General features: G+C 25.3%; 1 protein-coding gene across 3 annotated transcripts in view; it reads right to left on the bottom strand.

Moving 5' to 3' along the window:
* The window catches only part of LOC136087618 (uncharacterized), a 110334-nt gene that overhangs the window by 1912 nt on the left and 91180 nt on the right, over positions 1-17242 (bottom strand). For all 3 annotated transcript variants that reach the window (XM_065810932.1, XM_065810933.1, XM_065810934.1), the window contains 6 exons: positions 15038-15074; positions 10508-10652; positions 10033-10252; positions 7453-7528; positions 7199-7248; positions 1459-1692 (listed from right to left, as the gene is read on the bottom strand). In XM_065810932.1, coding sequence (XP_065667004.1) covers positions 1459-1692; positions 7199-7248; positions 7453-7528; positions 10033-10252; positions 10508-10652; positions 15038-15074 — 762 coding nt within the window. The remainder of the gene's footprint in view (positions 1-1458; positions 1693-7198; positions 7249-7452; positions 7529-10032; positions 10253-10507; positions 10653-15037; positions 15075-17242) is intronic.

The raw sequence follows: 17242 nt of genomic DNA, 5'->3' as shown, positions 1-17242 counted from the left end.
TATGCCACTCAAAGATAAAAATCCTTCTTGAATGGGGTATCAATCGAAATTAATAAATTTCATTTGTTGATGTTATTGGAATTTAAATGCTGATTGCCAATACTCTTCTTTTTTCTTTGTTCTCATTGTTATAGGTTTTTATTTGTGATTACTTACATTTTAACCTGTTATAACAAATATAATCTACTACATACAAAATCAGATAAAGTGTATAAAACTCTTTATCAGAATTCAAAGACAAAGGTTGACTAAAAATGGTTAAAAAAAATCTCAGGATGATTAAAAAGTGACATTTTCTATAAAAACCTTCAAAAAAAGTTGCAAAAGAAAAATATTTTGCAGAATAATAAATGTTAGTTTTAAATATAGTTTAAAATTTACTAAACACGTACAAAAAAAGTTTCTTAAAAAATTCTGCTAACAAGCAATAAAGTTAATAACAAGAACATTATTTTAAAACTTATACTCAAATAATAAAATTCAAATGGTAATACTTTGTTTTATCAGCTAGACAAACGTATTGAAATTTATGTATAAAAAATTTAAATAAATTTGGATAAACGTTTTAAGTTAAAGGACAAATTTAATCTCCTCATTTTATCAACCACTATGGAATGAAGAACATTATTTAACAAACTATTTTTTAATATTAACCCATCTCTTGCATTGAATATTGTGCACTCAAAAAAACTTGTATTGGATTTTTAGGATAATAACAAAGTTATTATGCTTTAAGAAGCACTAACCAAACATAAACAAAAAAGGCACGAGGCATGATGACATTACTAGTAATATAGTTAACTGTGTTGTGTATAATAATAAAAAAATTCCTATTTTATTTAATACCACCTTCTTTTGAGAACAGCACTTTCCCTGATAAATTCAAATCTCCTAAAATTCACTCAATTTGAAAAACTCAAACTTATCTACCTATTTACACATTTGTTTTTATCTTGCCTAATCCAACATGAGGTCAACAAGAAGAAAAGAGAAAACAGAAGGGAGTGTGGGAAATTTTGTCCAGATCAAATAACTGGGCTAAAATATAATCGATATTTAAATAAAGTAGTAAATAGAATTTTTATCAGAGAGTTTCTATTATCTAATTTTTAAGGCCGGTTTTAACTGAAAGTTTTTTTTTAGCTTTATGAAACAGTTTCTTGTTAACAAGAAACAAGCATATAGTAATAAACAAAAGGAGGGGATCTCAATAAGTTTGGAATGGCTGAAAAATATGTTTTTGAAATTAATGCAACATATTACTAAAACAAATACTGCAACAGCATGGAACATAAGTTCCTCATCAAGTATATCTTTATGCAAATATTTTTAAATTTAATTCCATACCTTATTTGATCTCAATTTGAAAAATTGACAATTTAATAAAAATAATATATTTTTTCTTGATTTTAATAAAAATCAAGAAAAAATAAAAAATATTAAAAGAAAAAAAGTTACCCATCCACTCATTTACACCAAAGGTATAATATTGATCTTCATCCATTTCAAAATTCTTCATTGCTTGATTATCAAGATTTGTGGAGATTTTTTCAAATTGTCGAATTGTCAGTCCAAGCCATTTTTTGTTATCTGTATTAAAATACAGATACAACTTTTGATTTCGATGGATTGCATAAAGCTCTTTAGTTATTAAATGACGTCCTAACACACATCCTACACGAATATCAAGATCTAGAAGTGTAAAACATGTTATTATCTAATTTGAAATAAACTTCAAAATTAAATTATTACAGCTAAACAATAAAATTAGTAAACAAATATTTTTAAAAAGAACAAATACATTATTTATGAACAAGGTCTTTTTGAAGTAATCAAAATTTTCAAGACAAATATATTTTAAAAAAATGAGAAATTTCTGTAAACGAGTTTCTCATGAAGCATAAATATTTGTGGAACACATTTTGTTATTAAAATATTTTTTATCAACCATTTTTTCAGACCATCGTTTCCGAAATAAGACTGTCATTTCAAATTTTTCATTTAATAATAAACTCGCTTGTAGATTTAAAATAATGATAATTTATGAGATTATTAAACTATAATTATTAAACTAAATAAAATAAAAAAATATTAGAAAAACCAAAAGTTTTTTCAATCAACAATGCATTATGTTTCAATATTGAAGTACCTGAAACAATACTCTTCCCAATCAATTTATCGTTTTGAGGAAAATATTTTTAAACAAAAACTTCACGAGATTAAAAATGAAGTTAATGAAAACCTTTTGTTTATTATTTCATGATTAAATAAATATTTCCTTTATTATGAATAATTTTATTTTACATATTAAAAATAGGCAAAATATTTTTATATTAAAAACAGTTATGATTTGGATGTAAACAAAACATTAATTAAATTTTCCTATAAACAATATTTAACATTTTAATGATGCTTTAAAAACCTAATAATACTATTACATTATCTTTATTATACCATTTATTTATATAACATTATTATATTGTATCATATTATATACTTTATAAACGTTATTGCTCCACAAATATTTTTTATTCAAATTATCAGATACAGGGTCATTCCATGCCAAGTGGTGCAAATTTTAATGAGATCCCTCATGGACCATCTCAGATTTTATTGAAATTTTTTGATTTTGTACATATATATGTTAAAAGCATGTTTTGAAAATTTTAGATCAATATCTAATATGGTTCTTGAGAAAACGCTATTTAAGTAGTGGGCTATTTTGCATAAAATTTCACTCTACAAGAAAAAAGGGTTTTTTCATCATTTTTAACAGCCAATAACTTTTGAACAAGTTAGTTTTATACTTCAATTATTATAAGATAGCAAGTGTGCTGTGGATACTTTGAAAAAAGAAAAAAATATTATTTCTGGCATCTTAACTTTTTCCATAATGGCGGGCTAAAGTTGATTTTTTTGTTTTAAGAATAAGTTTTTTTGTGATTTTAAAGACCTTAATCTTAAAAACTAGTTACAAAGTTAATACAAATCAAATTGCCTGATGATCTACATGTGGTGGATAAACATTTTTAAAAAAATCAGTTGATTAAAGAGCTGCATTCAAAAGTTATAGGTCTCCAAAATGAGTCAGATCGAGATTTTCGTAAAATTGATCTGTGATGCAAAGCATCTGTTACCTAAGATGGCACTTTTTTTTTTTTATAAAATTTTTTATACGCATAAATTAAAGACTGTTAATTAATAAAAACCAAAAAAATTAATGGGCGCTTATTTATAACCCCCAAAAGGTAGTCTCTAAAAGTCAGGTAAATTTTCCATAAAAAATTATTACTTTTTAAAAGTTTAGTTATTGTTTCATTTAATTCTATATTACTAGTATGTCAATCTAAAAAGTACTAATAAAACCAAATAAATTGTTGTATTTTAGAACTAATTAATAATAAGTAATATGCCTGAGCTTTCTACTTGCTGTATTGGTAAAGCATTAAATGAACAGTGCTATCTATCTAATAAAAGTAAACGCTACCAAGAACTGTCTAAACTAAACCAAGAGCTTATTTCTTTGAGAAGCAAAATAAATCCCATAGATTTTATTTGTAGCTATCATGAGAAAGTTTACTTGTGGAGGTATGAGAATGAACATCGCAGGTATTGTTGTAATCCGTTGAACAAGCACGCAAAAAATGTGAAAAGAAAGTTTCAATATTTAATATCTTAATTTAATAAAAATACCTTAATAACACTAAATAAATTAAAAAAAAAATATTTAATAATTATTTCCGTTATTTTTTAGATTCTCTTAGAGTTATCAGTCTTTCATATGCCAAAGATTTTGGTTTAATGCCTGGTCAAAAAATTTGCACTAGTTGCAGAAAAGTTCTGAATTGCAAACATAATACAAAAGAAAATGAACTCCAAGAAAAAGAAATTTATGTTGACAACCATACATTAAAAGAAGATCTTAATTCAAGTATTGCAAGTTTTGGATGCTCACCTCTAAAACTTGTTTCAAAAAAAAATAGAGTTGCATATGGAAAGCGTAAAATTGATAGCGTAAGAGCTCATACACAAAAAGCTGTTGCCAATGTGCTAGGTTTAGAAATAGCTGCACTTTGTGGAATTGAATCACCCTCAAAAAAATGTTTGAAAAAACAAACACAGATTTAGACAATATTATGACTCAAATTAAGTCAAAATTTGAAAAAACATTGTCAAATTCTGAAAAAATCACACTTCTTACACTCACTCCAGACAGTTGGTCAATAGAGAAAACTCAGAAGTTTTTTTTTACTTCAAAAAGATCTGTAGTACAAGCCAGAAAATTAAGTAAAAAAAGTGGAATACTATCAAAACCTTCTCCAAAATTGGGTAGAAAACTAAGCGAAGATGTAATTACAGAGGTTGTTCATTTCTACGAATGCGATGAATATTCAAGGGTTTGTCCAGGAAAAAAAGAGTTTGTTTCAGTTAAAGTAGATAGTAAAAAGCAACATATCTAAAAGCGCCTTCTACTAGTCAATATGAAAGAGCTACATATTGAGTTTAAAAAGAAATATACTTATCTTAAAGTTGGATTTTCAAAATTTTGTGAGCTAAGGCCCAAGTGGTGCATTCCTGTGGGTGGTGCTTCTGGTCTGCATGCAGTTTGTGTTTGCCAGTACCATCAAAATGTAAAGCTCCTTGTACAGAAAATTCCTGGAATTTCTGATTACAAAATCTTATTAAAATTAATGGTTTGTAGCATTGAAAATAGAGATTGTATGCTGCATAGCTGCGATAAATGTCCTGCTAAAAAGGTTTTGTTAGACTACATTGACACTTTGTTTACAGAAAAAGAAATTAGTGAAGTTAACTTTTATCAATGGCAAAAATCAAATTACCAATGTACTTTAGTACCAGCAACTCTACCTTTAGATGAATTTATTGAAATGGTTTATGAACAGTTAGATAGTTTACGAGTGCATCATTTTATATCAAAAAGTCAAGCCACCTACTACCAACATTTGAAAACTAATTTAAAAGAAAATCAAGCTTTGGTTCTTCTTGACTTTGCAGAAAACTATAGTTTTCTAATACAGGATGCAGTGCAAGGTTTTCACTGGAATAACAGCCAAGCAACTGAGCACCCCTTTGTTGCGTATTTTATAAAAGATGGAAAACTTGATAGTCAAAGTTATTGTGTTATATCAGATCATCTGAAACATGGAACAGATGCTGTTCATTGCTTTATCGGTAATGTTATTGATAAACTTAAACAATTACAAACATTTGAACACATTATCTATTTTAGTGATGGAGCTGCATCACAATATAAAAATTACAAAAATCTTATCAACTTATGCTACCATAAACACGATTTTGACATGACTGCAGAGTGGCACTTTTTTGCAACATCGCATGGTAAAAGCCCTTGTGATGGTGTTGGTGGAACAGTGAAACGTCTTGTTGCACAAGCCAGTCAATCACTAAACGATCCTATTGACACACCAAGCAAAATGTACAGCTGGTGTGTTCAACACGTCAAAGGAATATCTTTTTTTTTTGTTGACAAAGTTTCAATAGAAACACATACTACAAACTTCAATTTGGAAGAGAGATATCGTTCTTGTTCGACAATACCTGGGACACGAAACCACCACAGTTTTATCCCAATATCACTTACCTCAATAAAAGTAAGAAGAGTCTCATTTGATATTATTTGCACTAATGTGGATTTTTCTACTTGCAGAATTTATATTAATAAAATTTACAGTTACTCACCAGGAGAATATGTGGCCTGCGTTTACGATGCTCAATGGTATTTAGGAAATATTCTTAGTATTTCAGAAGAGCATCAAGATCTTAATATGAAATTCATGAAAAAGTCTTTATGTAACAAGTTTACGTTGCCATGCAGAGATGATCTTTGTTGGGTACCTCTAATGCATATTTTATGCAAAGTGCATAAAATATGCATTAAGGTCCATCTCTTAAAGTCCAGTCAAACAGTGGAAGATTTTATAGTATTGACTTAAAAGAAATCAATAAGATTATTTTATTATTTGAGAAATTTAACTTTTTGTAAATTTTATTATTTTTGTTTATTTTCTTAAAAACATTTTGTTTGTTTTTCATTAAAAAAATTATTGTATTATAAAGAGGGGAGGGGACAGAGGGGAGGGGACTTTATCTATTGGGATTTAAAAGTTCTTTATCTAAAGGGATTAAAAGGCTTTAAGCATTGATATTTTTTAATTGATATTTCATAATAAATAACATTATATAATTCAATGCATTTATTTATTATGTCAATTTCAGAATTTTATGGAAAATTTACCTGACTTTTAGAGACTACCTTTTGGGGGTTATAAATAAGCGCCCATTAATTTTTTTGGTTTTTATTAATTAACAGTCTTTAATTTATGCGTATAAAAAATTTTATAAAAAAAAAAAAGTGCCATCTTAGGTAACAGATGCTTTGCATCACAGATCAATTTTACGAAAATCTCGATCTGACTCATTTTGGAGACCTATAACTTTTGAATGCAGCTCTTTAATCAACTGATTTTTTTAAAAATGTTTATCCACCACATGTAGATCATCAGGCAATTTGATTTGTATTAACTTTGTAACTAGTTTTTAAGATTAAGGTCTTTAAAATCACAAAAAAACTTATTCTTAAAACAAAAAAATCAACTTTAGCCCGCCATTATGGAAAAAGTTAAGATGCCAGAAATAATATTTTTTTCTTTTTTCAAAGTATCCACAGCACACTTGCTATCTTATAATAATTGAAGTATAAAACTAACTTGTTCAAAAGTTATTGGCTGTTAAAAATGATGAAAAAACCCTTTTTTCTTGTAGAGTGAAATTTTATGCAAAATAGCCCACTACTTAAATAGCGTTTTCTCAAGAACCATATTAGATATTGATCTAAAATTTTCAAAACATGCTTTTAACATATATATGTACAAAATCAAAAAATTTCAATAAAATCTGAGATGGTCCATAAGGGACCTTTGCACCACTTGGCATGGAATGACCCTACAGCAACTAATCACTTAATGCAAACCAATAATTATAAAAATAAATTTTAGATAACATAACTAAGATAAGTAAATTTTAGTTAAAATAAATTATCTAAACTTTTTATATAACAAAAAAAATTGTTCGTTAAAACAAAATATTATTTAACATTTAAAAAAATTTTAACAAGATTCTATTTGTTATAGAACAATTGTATAACTTTCATTCTTACCAATCATAAAATCACCAGGGATATTCGAAAAAAAACATGCTGGTTTAGAGCTAAAAAAAATTAAAATAATCTAATAATTTCATCGACAATCGTGGTTACATGCCAGTATTCATCCTTGTTTTCAACATTGAAAAAAAAATCTTTTTCTTTTTAACTTTTAAATATTTACAATTTATATTAATCAATTTAACAACATTTTAAATATAACAAGAAATTAGCATTCTTTAATCAGTAAAACTTAAAAAAAATATAACCTCTCAACGTTTTGATTCATGCATATGTATAAATATGAGTTATCAGCATTTACAAGTATTCCACGACCATAATATTCTGAGTTAAAATTAATAAAAATTGTTTGATTCTTTTAACTAAATTATTCTTTCTATAAACTAAACAAATATTTTTTTCTTACTAAGAATTAAGTAAATATTTATCAACAACTACAAATTTAATAAGTATTTACTAATTAATACAAACAAACAAAAAAATTAACGACAAACTATAAAATGAACATTTTTACCACTAAATTTAAAAATTATTTGTTATTAACAATAAAGTGAATAAATATTTTTAACAAAAAATTAAAGAAATATTTATGATTAACTATAAGCTAAAAGAATATTTACTAAATTGTAAGTGAAACTTTAATTCAAAACATTTGACACTACTTACTTATAATATATACGAAAACTGTTTAAAAAAGTAAAAACCAATTACCAAAATATACACATTTTTAGTGAGACAAGTTTAAAAAAACTGGAAATGGAGACCTTAGCTATTTATTATCATGCTTAAACAATGTAAATGAAGACAAATTTGTTTATTGTAAAAATAAAACTATACTAAAAAATAAAGCTTGAAACTTTATTGAAAAGGTTTCAAGGAGTATTTGATAGTTTCCTATGTTTTAATTAGTAGATAGAACTATTTTTCGCTTACTAAAGAATACCAAGTACATACTATTTTGCTAATCCTTTTTTATTATTACAATTAATAATTCGCAAACATTTTCTCAAATTGGAGGCAAAATGTTTTGACCCTTTCTTTCCCATTGCTGCCATTTGGCAACACAAACTTTAAAATTCAAAATTCAAACCCTGTTTTATTTTTTTTTCAATTTTAACAAATGCTTAAGTTTTGCTAATTCTTACTAGATGCACAATTTAAAAATAAACGCCTCAGTTCCCAAATGTTTTTTAAAAATATTGAATGTCATTAAAATTTTTCTTTTTTTTCTTTCTTTTATAAATCGGGAAAGAAAGGGTTAAACCAAAAAACTCTTTTAAAACTTTCCAAATTTAAAAACAAATGTTCTTTTATTTTTAAATTTGGAAAAAACACAGGTAAAAAGCTAAAACAATTTCTTTATTTTAAGTATATTAAAATAATTAAAAAACATTAATTAAAAAACAGAGCTAACTGTAAATATCCTTTTTTTTTTTTTAGATTTTTTTAAAGATTTAAAAGATTTAAAGATCATGACTGTTTCATAAAGAACGCATTTTGTTAGATTGTCTATTGATACTTTAAAAATCAGTTGTTTTATTATGAAATGAAAAATAGTTAATCTATTATAAATATTAAAAAAAAAATTTTTTTAGATTAAAAAAATATATAACATTAAATATTTTTTATAATTCTTTAATAAGACAAAAATTTTTAAATAAAAAAAAATATTTTAAACTCAAACATCCAATATAGTTCAATAAAACAACCATTTTACGATCTATGTCCTATGTATCTATATGTCCTTTCAGTGGCATTTGACTACTTGCCAGAGTTCAGGCATTTTGTCGCACCCTGCAGCGGTTTTTTGTGATGATTTGGCAGACATGAAAAAGTTGCTTGAGAAGCTTGCCAGACTTACTCCATTAATGACCCATTACTAATATAGTCGCAATGACGCGCAATGTTGGCCAGAGTTCTGGCCCGGAGTCGTGAGCTGTCTGCGAAACATAAATAACGCCTTTTTAATCAAATGCCTTTTATAAGTATATACAAAATTGTTGATTCATCGTAAATGGATGTAATGTAATAATACATATATATATATATATATACATATACATATATATATATATACATATATATATCTACATATATATATATATAGATATATATATATATATATATATATATATATATATATATATATATATATATATATATATATATATATAAGATATATATATATATATATATGTATATATATGTATATATATGTATATGTATATATGTATATATATATATATATATATATATGTATATATATGTATATATATATATATATGTATATATAAACTTTATGCTTTTATATGTAGCCACATTTTTTTTAGTCCAACTTATTGTTTGTCTAGCTGTTGTTATTCTAAAACTTTATTAGTGAATTTTAACCATTTTTGTTAACCATTTTGGACTGTTGAATGGCCAGGAAATTAAATGGATCAATATTTGGGACTTTTGAGGTAACCATAAAGAACAATGCGGTTACTATGAAACACAGAGTGGGCAACATGAAACATGAATTAAAAACCATGGTTAAACCATGGTACCCTATAGAAATTTATTGGTTTTTAATAGAGTTAAATGGATTATGCATGGCTTTCAATGGAAAACATAATATTTTATTTTTAAAACATATAAAGAGCATTCGCCTTACATTGAGGTTTTATTCATTACTTTTAATTAATTCATTAAAACATTAATATATGTGTAATAATGTATTTTCAAGAAGATTTCTTGGGAAACATTATCCATTATGATTATTTTATAATGATGACAATGATCACCATTATCAATAATACTTTATTAATTAAAAATATATCAAAACTTACCTCTTAAAGCATTTTTATCTTTTGATATTTTGGAAAAGTTTTCCAAGCAAGGCAAACTTATTTGATATGCCATGGTTACAGCTTTCATTTCGTTTATTTTATTTTGGTAACTTAATTTTATCGGAATTTCAATTGGAAAACCGCCGAGACAATTTCTTTTGTTTAAAAACAATGTTATGCTGCTTATAACAACAACATTTGTGTTAAAATATTCGGGAAACTAAGTAATAATATATAAGATTTGATAACTATATAAATTTATATGGTAATTAAACCTTGAAAAAAAATTATTGTTAATAAGTTTTTATGAGTGCATATAAAAAAAAATTAAAGATTAATTTATATATTGGACTATCTAAACACTGTTTCATATATATTTTCATACTTTTTATTTGTATATAAAAACATAAAAACAAAAACAAAAACAAAAAAATTATAAAGTTAAAAGAATCTAAAAAATCATAAGAATGCTTACAGAATACTTAGTTTGATTTGAGTTTATTTTGAAAAATCCGAATGGAACATTGTCAGAAGTAAAAGTGAGAAAAGGTGGAAAAAAATAATCTATTGTAACATTGTAACCACTACCATTCAATGCAAGAGATATGTTAAGAACATTCCTGTAATAAATGAGATTTTTTTTTTTTCATAAACTAAATTAATTATTGGATAACATTTAAAAATATTATTTATGTAACAAGTGATCATTATTTTGTAGTAAAAAAAAAAAAAAATCATAAACTCTTTTTTTTTTTGTGCTTATTAACTTATTAATTGAAAAGTGTTTATTACAATTTGATATTTTAAATAGAAACAAACTTTCTAAATACTTACATATCAAAATTTTTTATTATAAATTATTTGTATTGAATAAATAATAAGGTTATTTAAATAGTATGTACATAAAGAGTATGCAAAACAAACTTAATTTTAAAATTTTTTGTGTTGTTGTGTTGGTACATGTGTTGCATTTAATTAGTTGCATTTAGAATTACAGCAACACAACTTAATTTGGTATAGACAGAAACAAATGTTAGATTCAGTCTGGTGTGCTCAGCAACTATCCGCTATTAAAAAAATGGCACAAAGATATTGTATACAACTCCTAAACACTTGAAATGTTGAAAGTGGCATTTAGTAAGTCTGCTCTAACTAAACTTATAATTGGTACAAGCTCTTATAAAATGTTCATGAGGTTGCCTATGACAAACCTTACTGTATACTCACAGCAGATAAAACAATGCCAAACAACATTTTAAAAATTTGCTGAAGATTGCTGGTAAATTGATTGGCTCATGCTATGCAATTTTTTAGACGTTTTGGGTATGTCAATTTATCAGCAAACTAAGACAATATTTCATCTGATTTTTTGTAAGTTTGATAAAAGTCACACAAAAAAAGACATGGTTCAAATAATCATGTCAAAAAATACTAAACTACACATTTTTTAATGACAGGAGTTCTAAAGTATTTCATTTTTTTTTAATCAATAAATTAAAAAAGTAAATTAAAAGCATACAGTAAAATAAGTAAGTTAAGGTAACTAAAAACACTAAAATCATGACTATGTTTAGTGTTTTCAAAGCTGGCACATCTGATATTTTAAATATCCATAGTGTTGATCACGTTTTACATACCGCTGTTGATACCAGAAAAATGTGCATCAAGTTTAAAGTTTTAAATTTGAGTTAAATACCACTTGATAAATCAAAAATATATAATTGTGGCAATTTTGTTTAATTACAAACAAATAACAAAAAAATATAAATTAGCGCGCAGAGAGCATCCGTTTACCAAAACTGCTAACCAAAACTAAATAAGTGACAAGTTTAGTGAAAAGAAACTTTTTACAATTATCTTAAAGAAGAATCTAGTTTTAATACAAACTTATATTTTGTATATATATTCTGTCAGGAATATTCAGAAATACATAACAAAATATTAGTTTTAATAGCGAAACTGGCAATAGCAACCATTCCTATAATCAAGAATTTCTTTACCTCGGTTTATGCTCATGATAATATAAAATCCATTCCAATATTTTCTTTAAATAAAAGTGTATCTGAAATCTCTTCTAACATTGATTTATCTTCAACTATTATCTCTAATCATTTGAGAAATTTCAAAATTTATAAATCTGCAGGACTGGATAACATTTATCCCAGAGTCCGTAAAGATATCATACAACTTCAGTTCCTCTCTTCATAATCTTTATCAAGTCATATAATGATGGAGCCTTACCACAAGTCTGGAAAGATGCACATATTATCCATATTTTTAAAAAAGGAGATAAGTCACTAGCCGAAAACTATAGACCAATTAGCCTCACCTGTATCATTGTCAAAATATTTAAAAAAATTATAAAACCTTACATTGTTTCACATTTTAACAACCATTCCTTGTTTAGCAATTCTCAATCTGGATTTATCAAAGGTTATTCTTGTCTAACAAACTTAATGTCAGTTACCAACGCTTGAAAATAAAACTATTATAGATAATGCATATCTTAATATAACAAAAGCTTTTGACACTCCTACTTCTAAAATTAAAGCCTATGAAATAGATGACAAACTTGTTACCTAAGAGATCAGTGGCAGAGTATGAATGTTTGTGGTACATACTCAGAATGAATAAAAGTAATTAGTGCGGTCCCCAGAGTTCAGTTCTTGGCTCAATTTTGTTCTTGATATATATTAATGATTTTTCTGATTTGGTTTCAGCTGTTGTATTGATATTTGCAGATGATACTAAGTTATACAAACTACTTTCCAATAGCTCATCATGCAATAACCTGCAAATCGATAAGGACATTATAGCAAACTGGGCAAAGTTATGGAAACTAAGTTTTAATGCAAAAAAATTTAAAGTTATGCTCTTAGGACAAACAAACGGAAAATTTATATATACACTTCTTGATATAAATCTTAATACCTCTAATAATCTAGAAAACTCTCTTGACGCAAAAGACCTTGGTGCCTTTGTTGACAGTAATTTTACTTTTTCTTTCCATATAAATACATAGATAAACACCACAAATAAAACTGTTGGAATGATCAAAAAATCATTTATAAATCTAAACATGTCGACAATTTGTACTTAGTTTATTTCCCTTGTATTACCTCATATTGATTATTGCAGGTCTCTCTACTATCCCAAGCTTAAAAAAGATCAATGATTAATTGAAAATGTTCTACGCAAGTTGAGTAAAGCTCACTTTCAACCAAAAGCTAGCACAAGCTATCGTCTCTTGCATAATGATATGGTAGAAACTTACAAATGGACTTACAAACTTTATAAATGTAGTTACAACCCATGCATTAAATACCATTTAGTATTGATCCATCAACACCTGTGACCACATTAAATGTACAAATACATATTAACAATTATATCACCATAAGTAGATACAAACAAATAAAAGGTTAATAGCCTTGTTTATTTTGCCTATTTATTCTATTTGTAAAAATTATAACCTTAGATAATAATAATAATAATAATAATAAAATGTTTAAACAAAGAAAAAAAAAAAATTCATATAGCTTTTGTGATGCTTTGGCAGAATGATATCTTTTCCAAAGAAATATTGTTTTGCTAAATACATCAATGATATTTTCATTAATGAGATTTTATTTTATATATTACATTATTTACATATTTTAAATGAATGTCATAATAGAGTATCAAATATGATTGACTATTTTAGTGATTTTGAATTCAGTAACATTAACTCTGAACCCAAACCTGTGTATGTTAAGTACAATTTAGCAGTTTACAGTTTCAAAAAATTAATAAATGTGACATGAGAAAAAACGTTCTTTATTCAAAAGTAAATATAGTATTTTGTCCTTTTACAGTGACTATTTATAGTGAAAACGCAAAGCCATCAAGTGTTCATGGCACAATTTCATTTACAAGAATTTGTAGCAGAAGTTATTAATCTAACAATTAATGTGTCATTATTGAAAAAAAGCATAAATTTATTTTGCTTTGATTTATTATTGTTAAATCATTTGTCATTGAATTTTTGTGCAATGTGGTTTTTGGAGCATGTCATCGATTTCTTTATTTTTAAGTGAAATTCAAATCAAAAATTCATACCAGCTTTACTCAAAAACAACTGATTTTAAATCAAATTCTGAAAAAAGACTAGGTCATTGCTTCTGATTTTGCTGGATGTCCAAGAAAAATACTTTTTAAGTAAAGATGAAATGTATTGTGAAGTAATGGAAAAACTTCATAATGAGGAGTATAAAAGTGACCTTTTAGAGTTAAAAGCAATATTCTTGTAATTTCTTAATAAGATTTCTAATTTCTAATAAATTGTTTTGATTATAAATCTTAACTTTTTCTTTTTTATGCTTTTAATTTTTTTATTCATTTTTATTCGGAGATAAAGGTTTCACTAATTTATAAATGTTTTGTAGTTTCTATAAATAAGAAAGTTATTTATGATTATAAAATGACTATAAAATTTATACAATAGAAGCAAACTAGTTTATATACTAGAAGCAAACTAGTTTATACACTAGAAGCACACTAGTTTATACACTAGAAGCAAAGTGAACCACAAATTTGCTGATTTAAACCTATTCTTTACTTTTAACTAAACTATAGTAAACTTTAAATATTTTTATTTTTTGCATAAAAACTTGTTAATATAAATATCATTATATAGTAATGATGTAACCCTTATCCAATTTATAATTATAAATTTAGGCAAATAATATCTTATGTAAAACTTTTCTTACAATTAATTCATTATTATTTTGAAAAAAAATAAAACATCATTTTAAAAAACAAAACAAAATTATATTTTCAAACAAGATTTGTCTAAAAGATTGCTTTATATCTTTTTCACTTTCAACATAAAATCCAAATTTAAATAGCCCGTTATTAATTGTTAAATTTTTAAAATTTTAAAATGGTTAGAAATTCTTAAAGCATATTTTGCTTTTGTAACAAAAAAGAATTTATATTCATAAACTTATAATGATTATATTCTTACCCCTCAATAAATCCATGAACATGACTATCAATATGACCTAAAAAATATTTCTTTCATTATGCTTCATTTGAATGCACATTAAGTTTTTTATGCGCATAAATATGGGCATAAAAAAAACATTTTATTACTAATAAAAATTCATTTACAAAATTTTAGAGAAGAACTAAAAAAAGCAACTAATTAACTGAAGAAAAAAATTAACTAAAAAATAAAAACATTTTATATCAAGCCACATTTCTCCAAATATTCTAGCACAATAACTATTTGATATGCAATGCAAAATTTTATTAATTTAAAAAAAAATTATTATTTTACTTTTGTTTTGTTGTTTTCGAACCTTGTATTCAAAATTAGTTAAATTATAATTATATTTAAGAAGTAAAAAGAGATATGATAAAAAATGTAAAAAATAAAATTAAAAAAAAATATCAGTCGTAAAAATTATAATAAAAATTTTTCTAATTATATATTTTTTCTGTTAAGAAACAAACTTTGTATTTTATTTTAATAAACAATGCAATCTGCATTAAGATAGCAAAAACACTTTGATTTGTGACTAGGGAATACAATTACTTGGAAATTCAGACATATTTTATAATTATTTGCAATAATCTAAAAAAATTTAAATTCATCAACTAGTTTTTCACTTGATATTGACATACTGACATCATATGTCAATCTGTCAATATTATATTGTTCATATACTACAAATATATTTTGTGAACCGAATCAAAAATGCCGTTGAAGCTGAAGTAATGAAGGGGCATCTTTTGGTGAATATACTCTTCATAACTTGTTATTAACATTTTTACCACCAAAAAAAAAATCCACAAACCTTTGCAACTCAAAAAAGAGCTGAAAATTATTAAAAGAAAATGGGAAAAGAGCAAATAACTTGGAACAATTATACAAAGCACTTCCTATCATTTAGTATACATCAGTGGATTGACTGCCAAAACTCTCAGTGGTTTAGTGCTTTTAAAGTACTATTTTAAGAAACCATAACTTAACTGATAAATTATACACTAAAATAACTACATATTAAAACAAAATATTCCTATACTGAAAACTGAACTTATAATAACTATTCTTAATACACAAAAATATATTTATTATCTTGTAACTTTATAGCTTGATTTTTTTTCAAAAATTACCTGGGTAACCCGAGTAGACCAAATTGATATAATAGAAAAAAATGGAAGTATAGATAGAATCAAACTATCTAGATAGAATCGGTTTATCTAGATAGAATTAATGCATATCAACATATCAATTTAAACTGGAGTTTATCTAGATCCTATACTGAAAACTGAACTTATAATAACTATTCTTAATACACAAAAATATATTTATTATCTTGTAACTTTATAGCTTGATTTTTTTTCAAAAATTACCTGGGTAACCCGAGTAGACCAAAATTGATATAATAGAAAAAAATTGAATCGTTGATTACTCAGGTAGCAGAATACACGAGTAATTGTATTCCCTATATGGCATGTAACTGGTTGAGTTGATTACAAGTAACAAAAAATTCATACTAAAAGTATATAGTGCTTTAAAGGGCAACAACAATTTACATCAATTTAAGTTAAATATGTTTATAAAACAACATCAACAACACAAATAATAAATACGTGTTACTTCAGTAATAAGAACAGCTTCAACTGCTAAAAACATAAAAAATATATACATGTCTTTTTTCAAATAGCACAACTTACAATACTTCTTTAAAAATAATTTTTTTTCGTATTAAAAATATTCTTAATAAAAATTTAAAAACAAAAGCTCTTTGCGGTTTTGATAAACAAAATAGTTTTTTTTATTAATTACTTAAATATTCCATTTATAAAAGACTTTAACTGTTGTAAAGTATCAATTCAATATAAAAACAGTTTTATATACAAACCACTAAAATAGACATCTCGAAAGCTTATACAGACTACAATAAATGAACGTATTAATAGTTAATACTCTGGTATGATTTGCCACTTTACATAGCTAAAACTGGAAGCTGTTTCCACTAATTAAATAGACCATCTATATATAGAGCAATTTCCAAGTCATGTAAATTGGCTATTTTGTCTTCTTGAAGACAACCTAGTATTTGTAACAAATTTATATTTATTTCAGATAAATAAATTGCACTTTCTAATATACATTTGAATACTCACTAGATTTAAAAACTGCTCCATTATTCATCAATAG

Source organism: Hydra vulgaris, chromosome 11, assembly GCF_038396675.1.
Source record: "Hydra vulgaris chromosome 11, alternate assembly HydraT2T_AEP".
NCBI lineage: Eukaryota > Metazoa > Cnidaria > Hydrozoa > Anthoathecata > Hydridae > Hydra > Hydra vulgaris.
The sequence above is the reverse complement of the archived record's forward strand: the minus strand, read 5'-3'. Positions and strand labels throughout refer to the sequence as shown.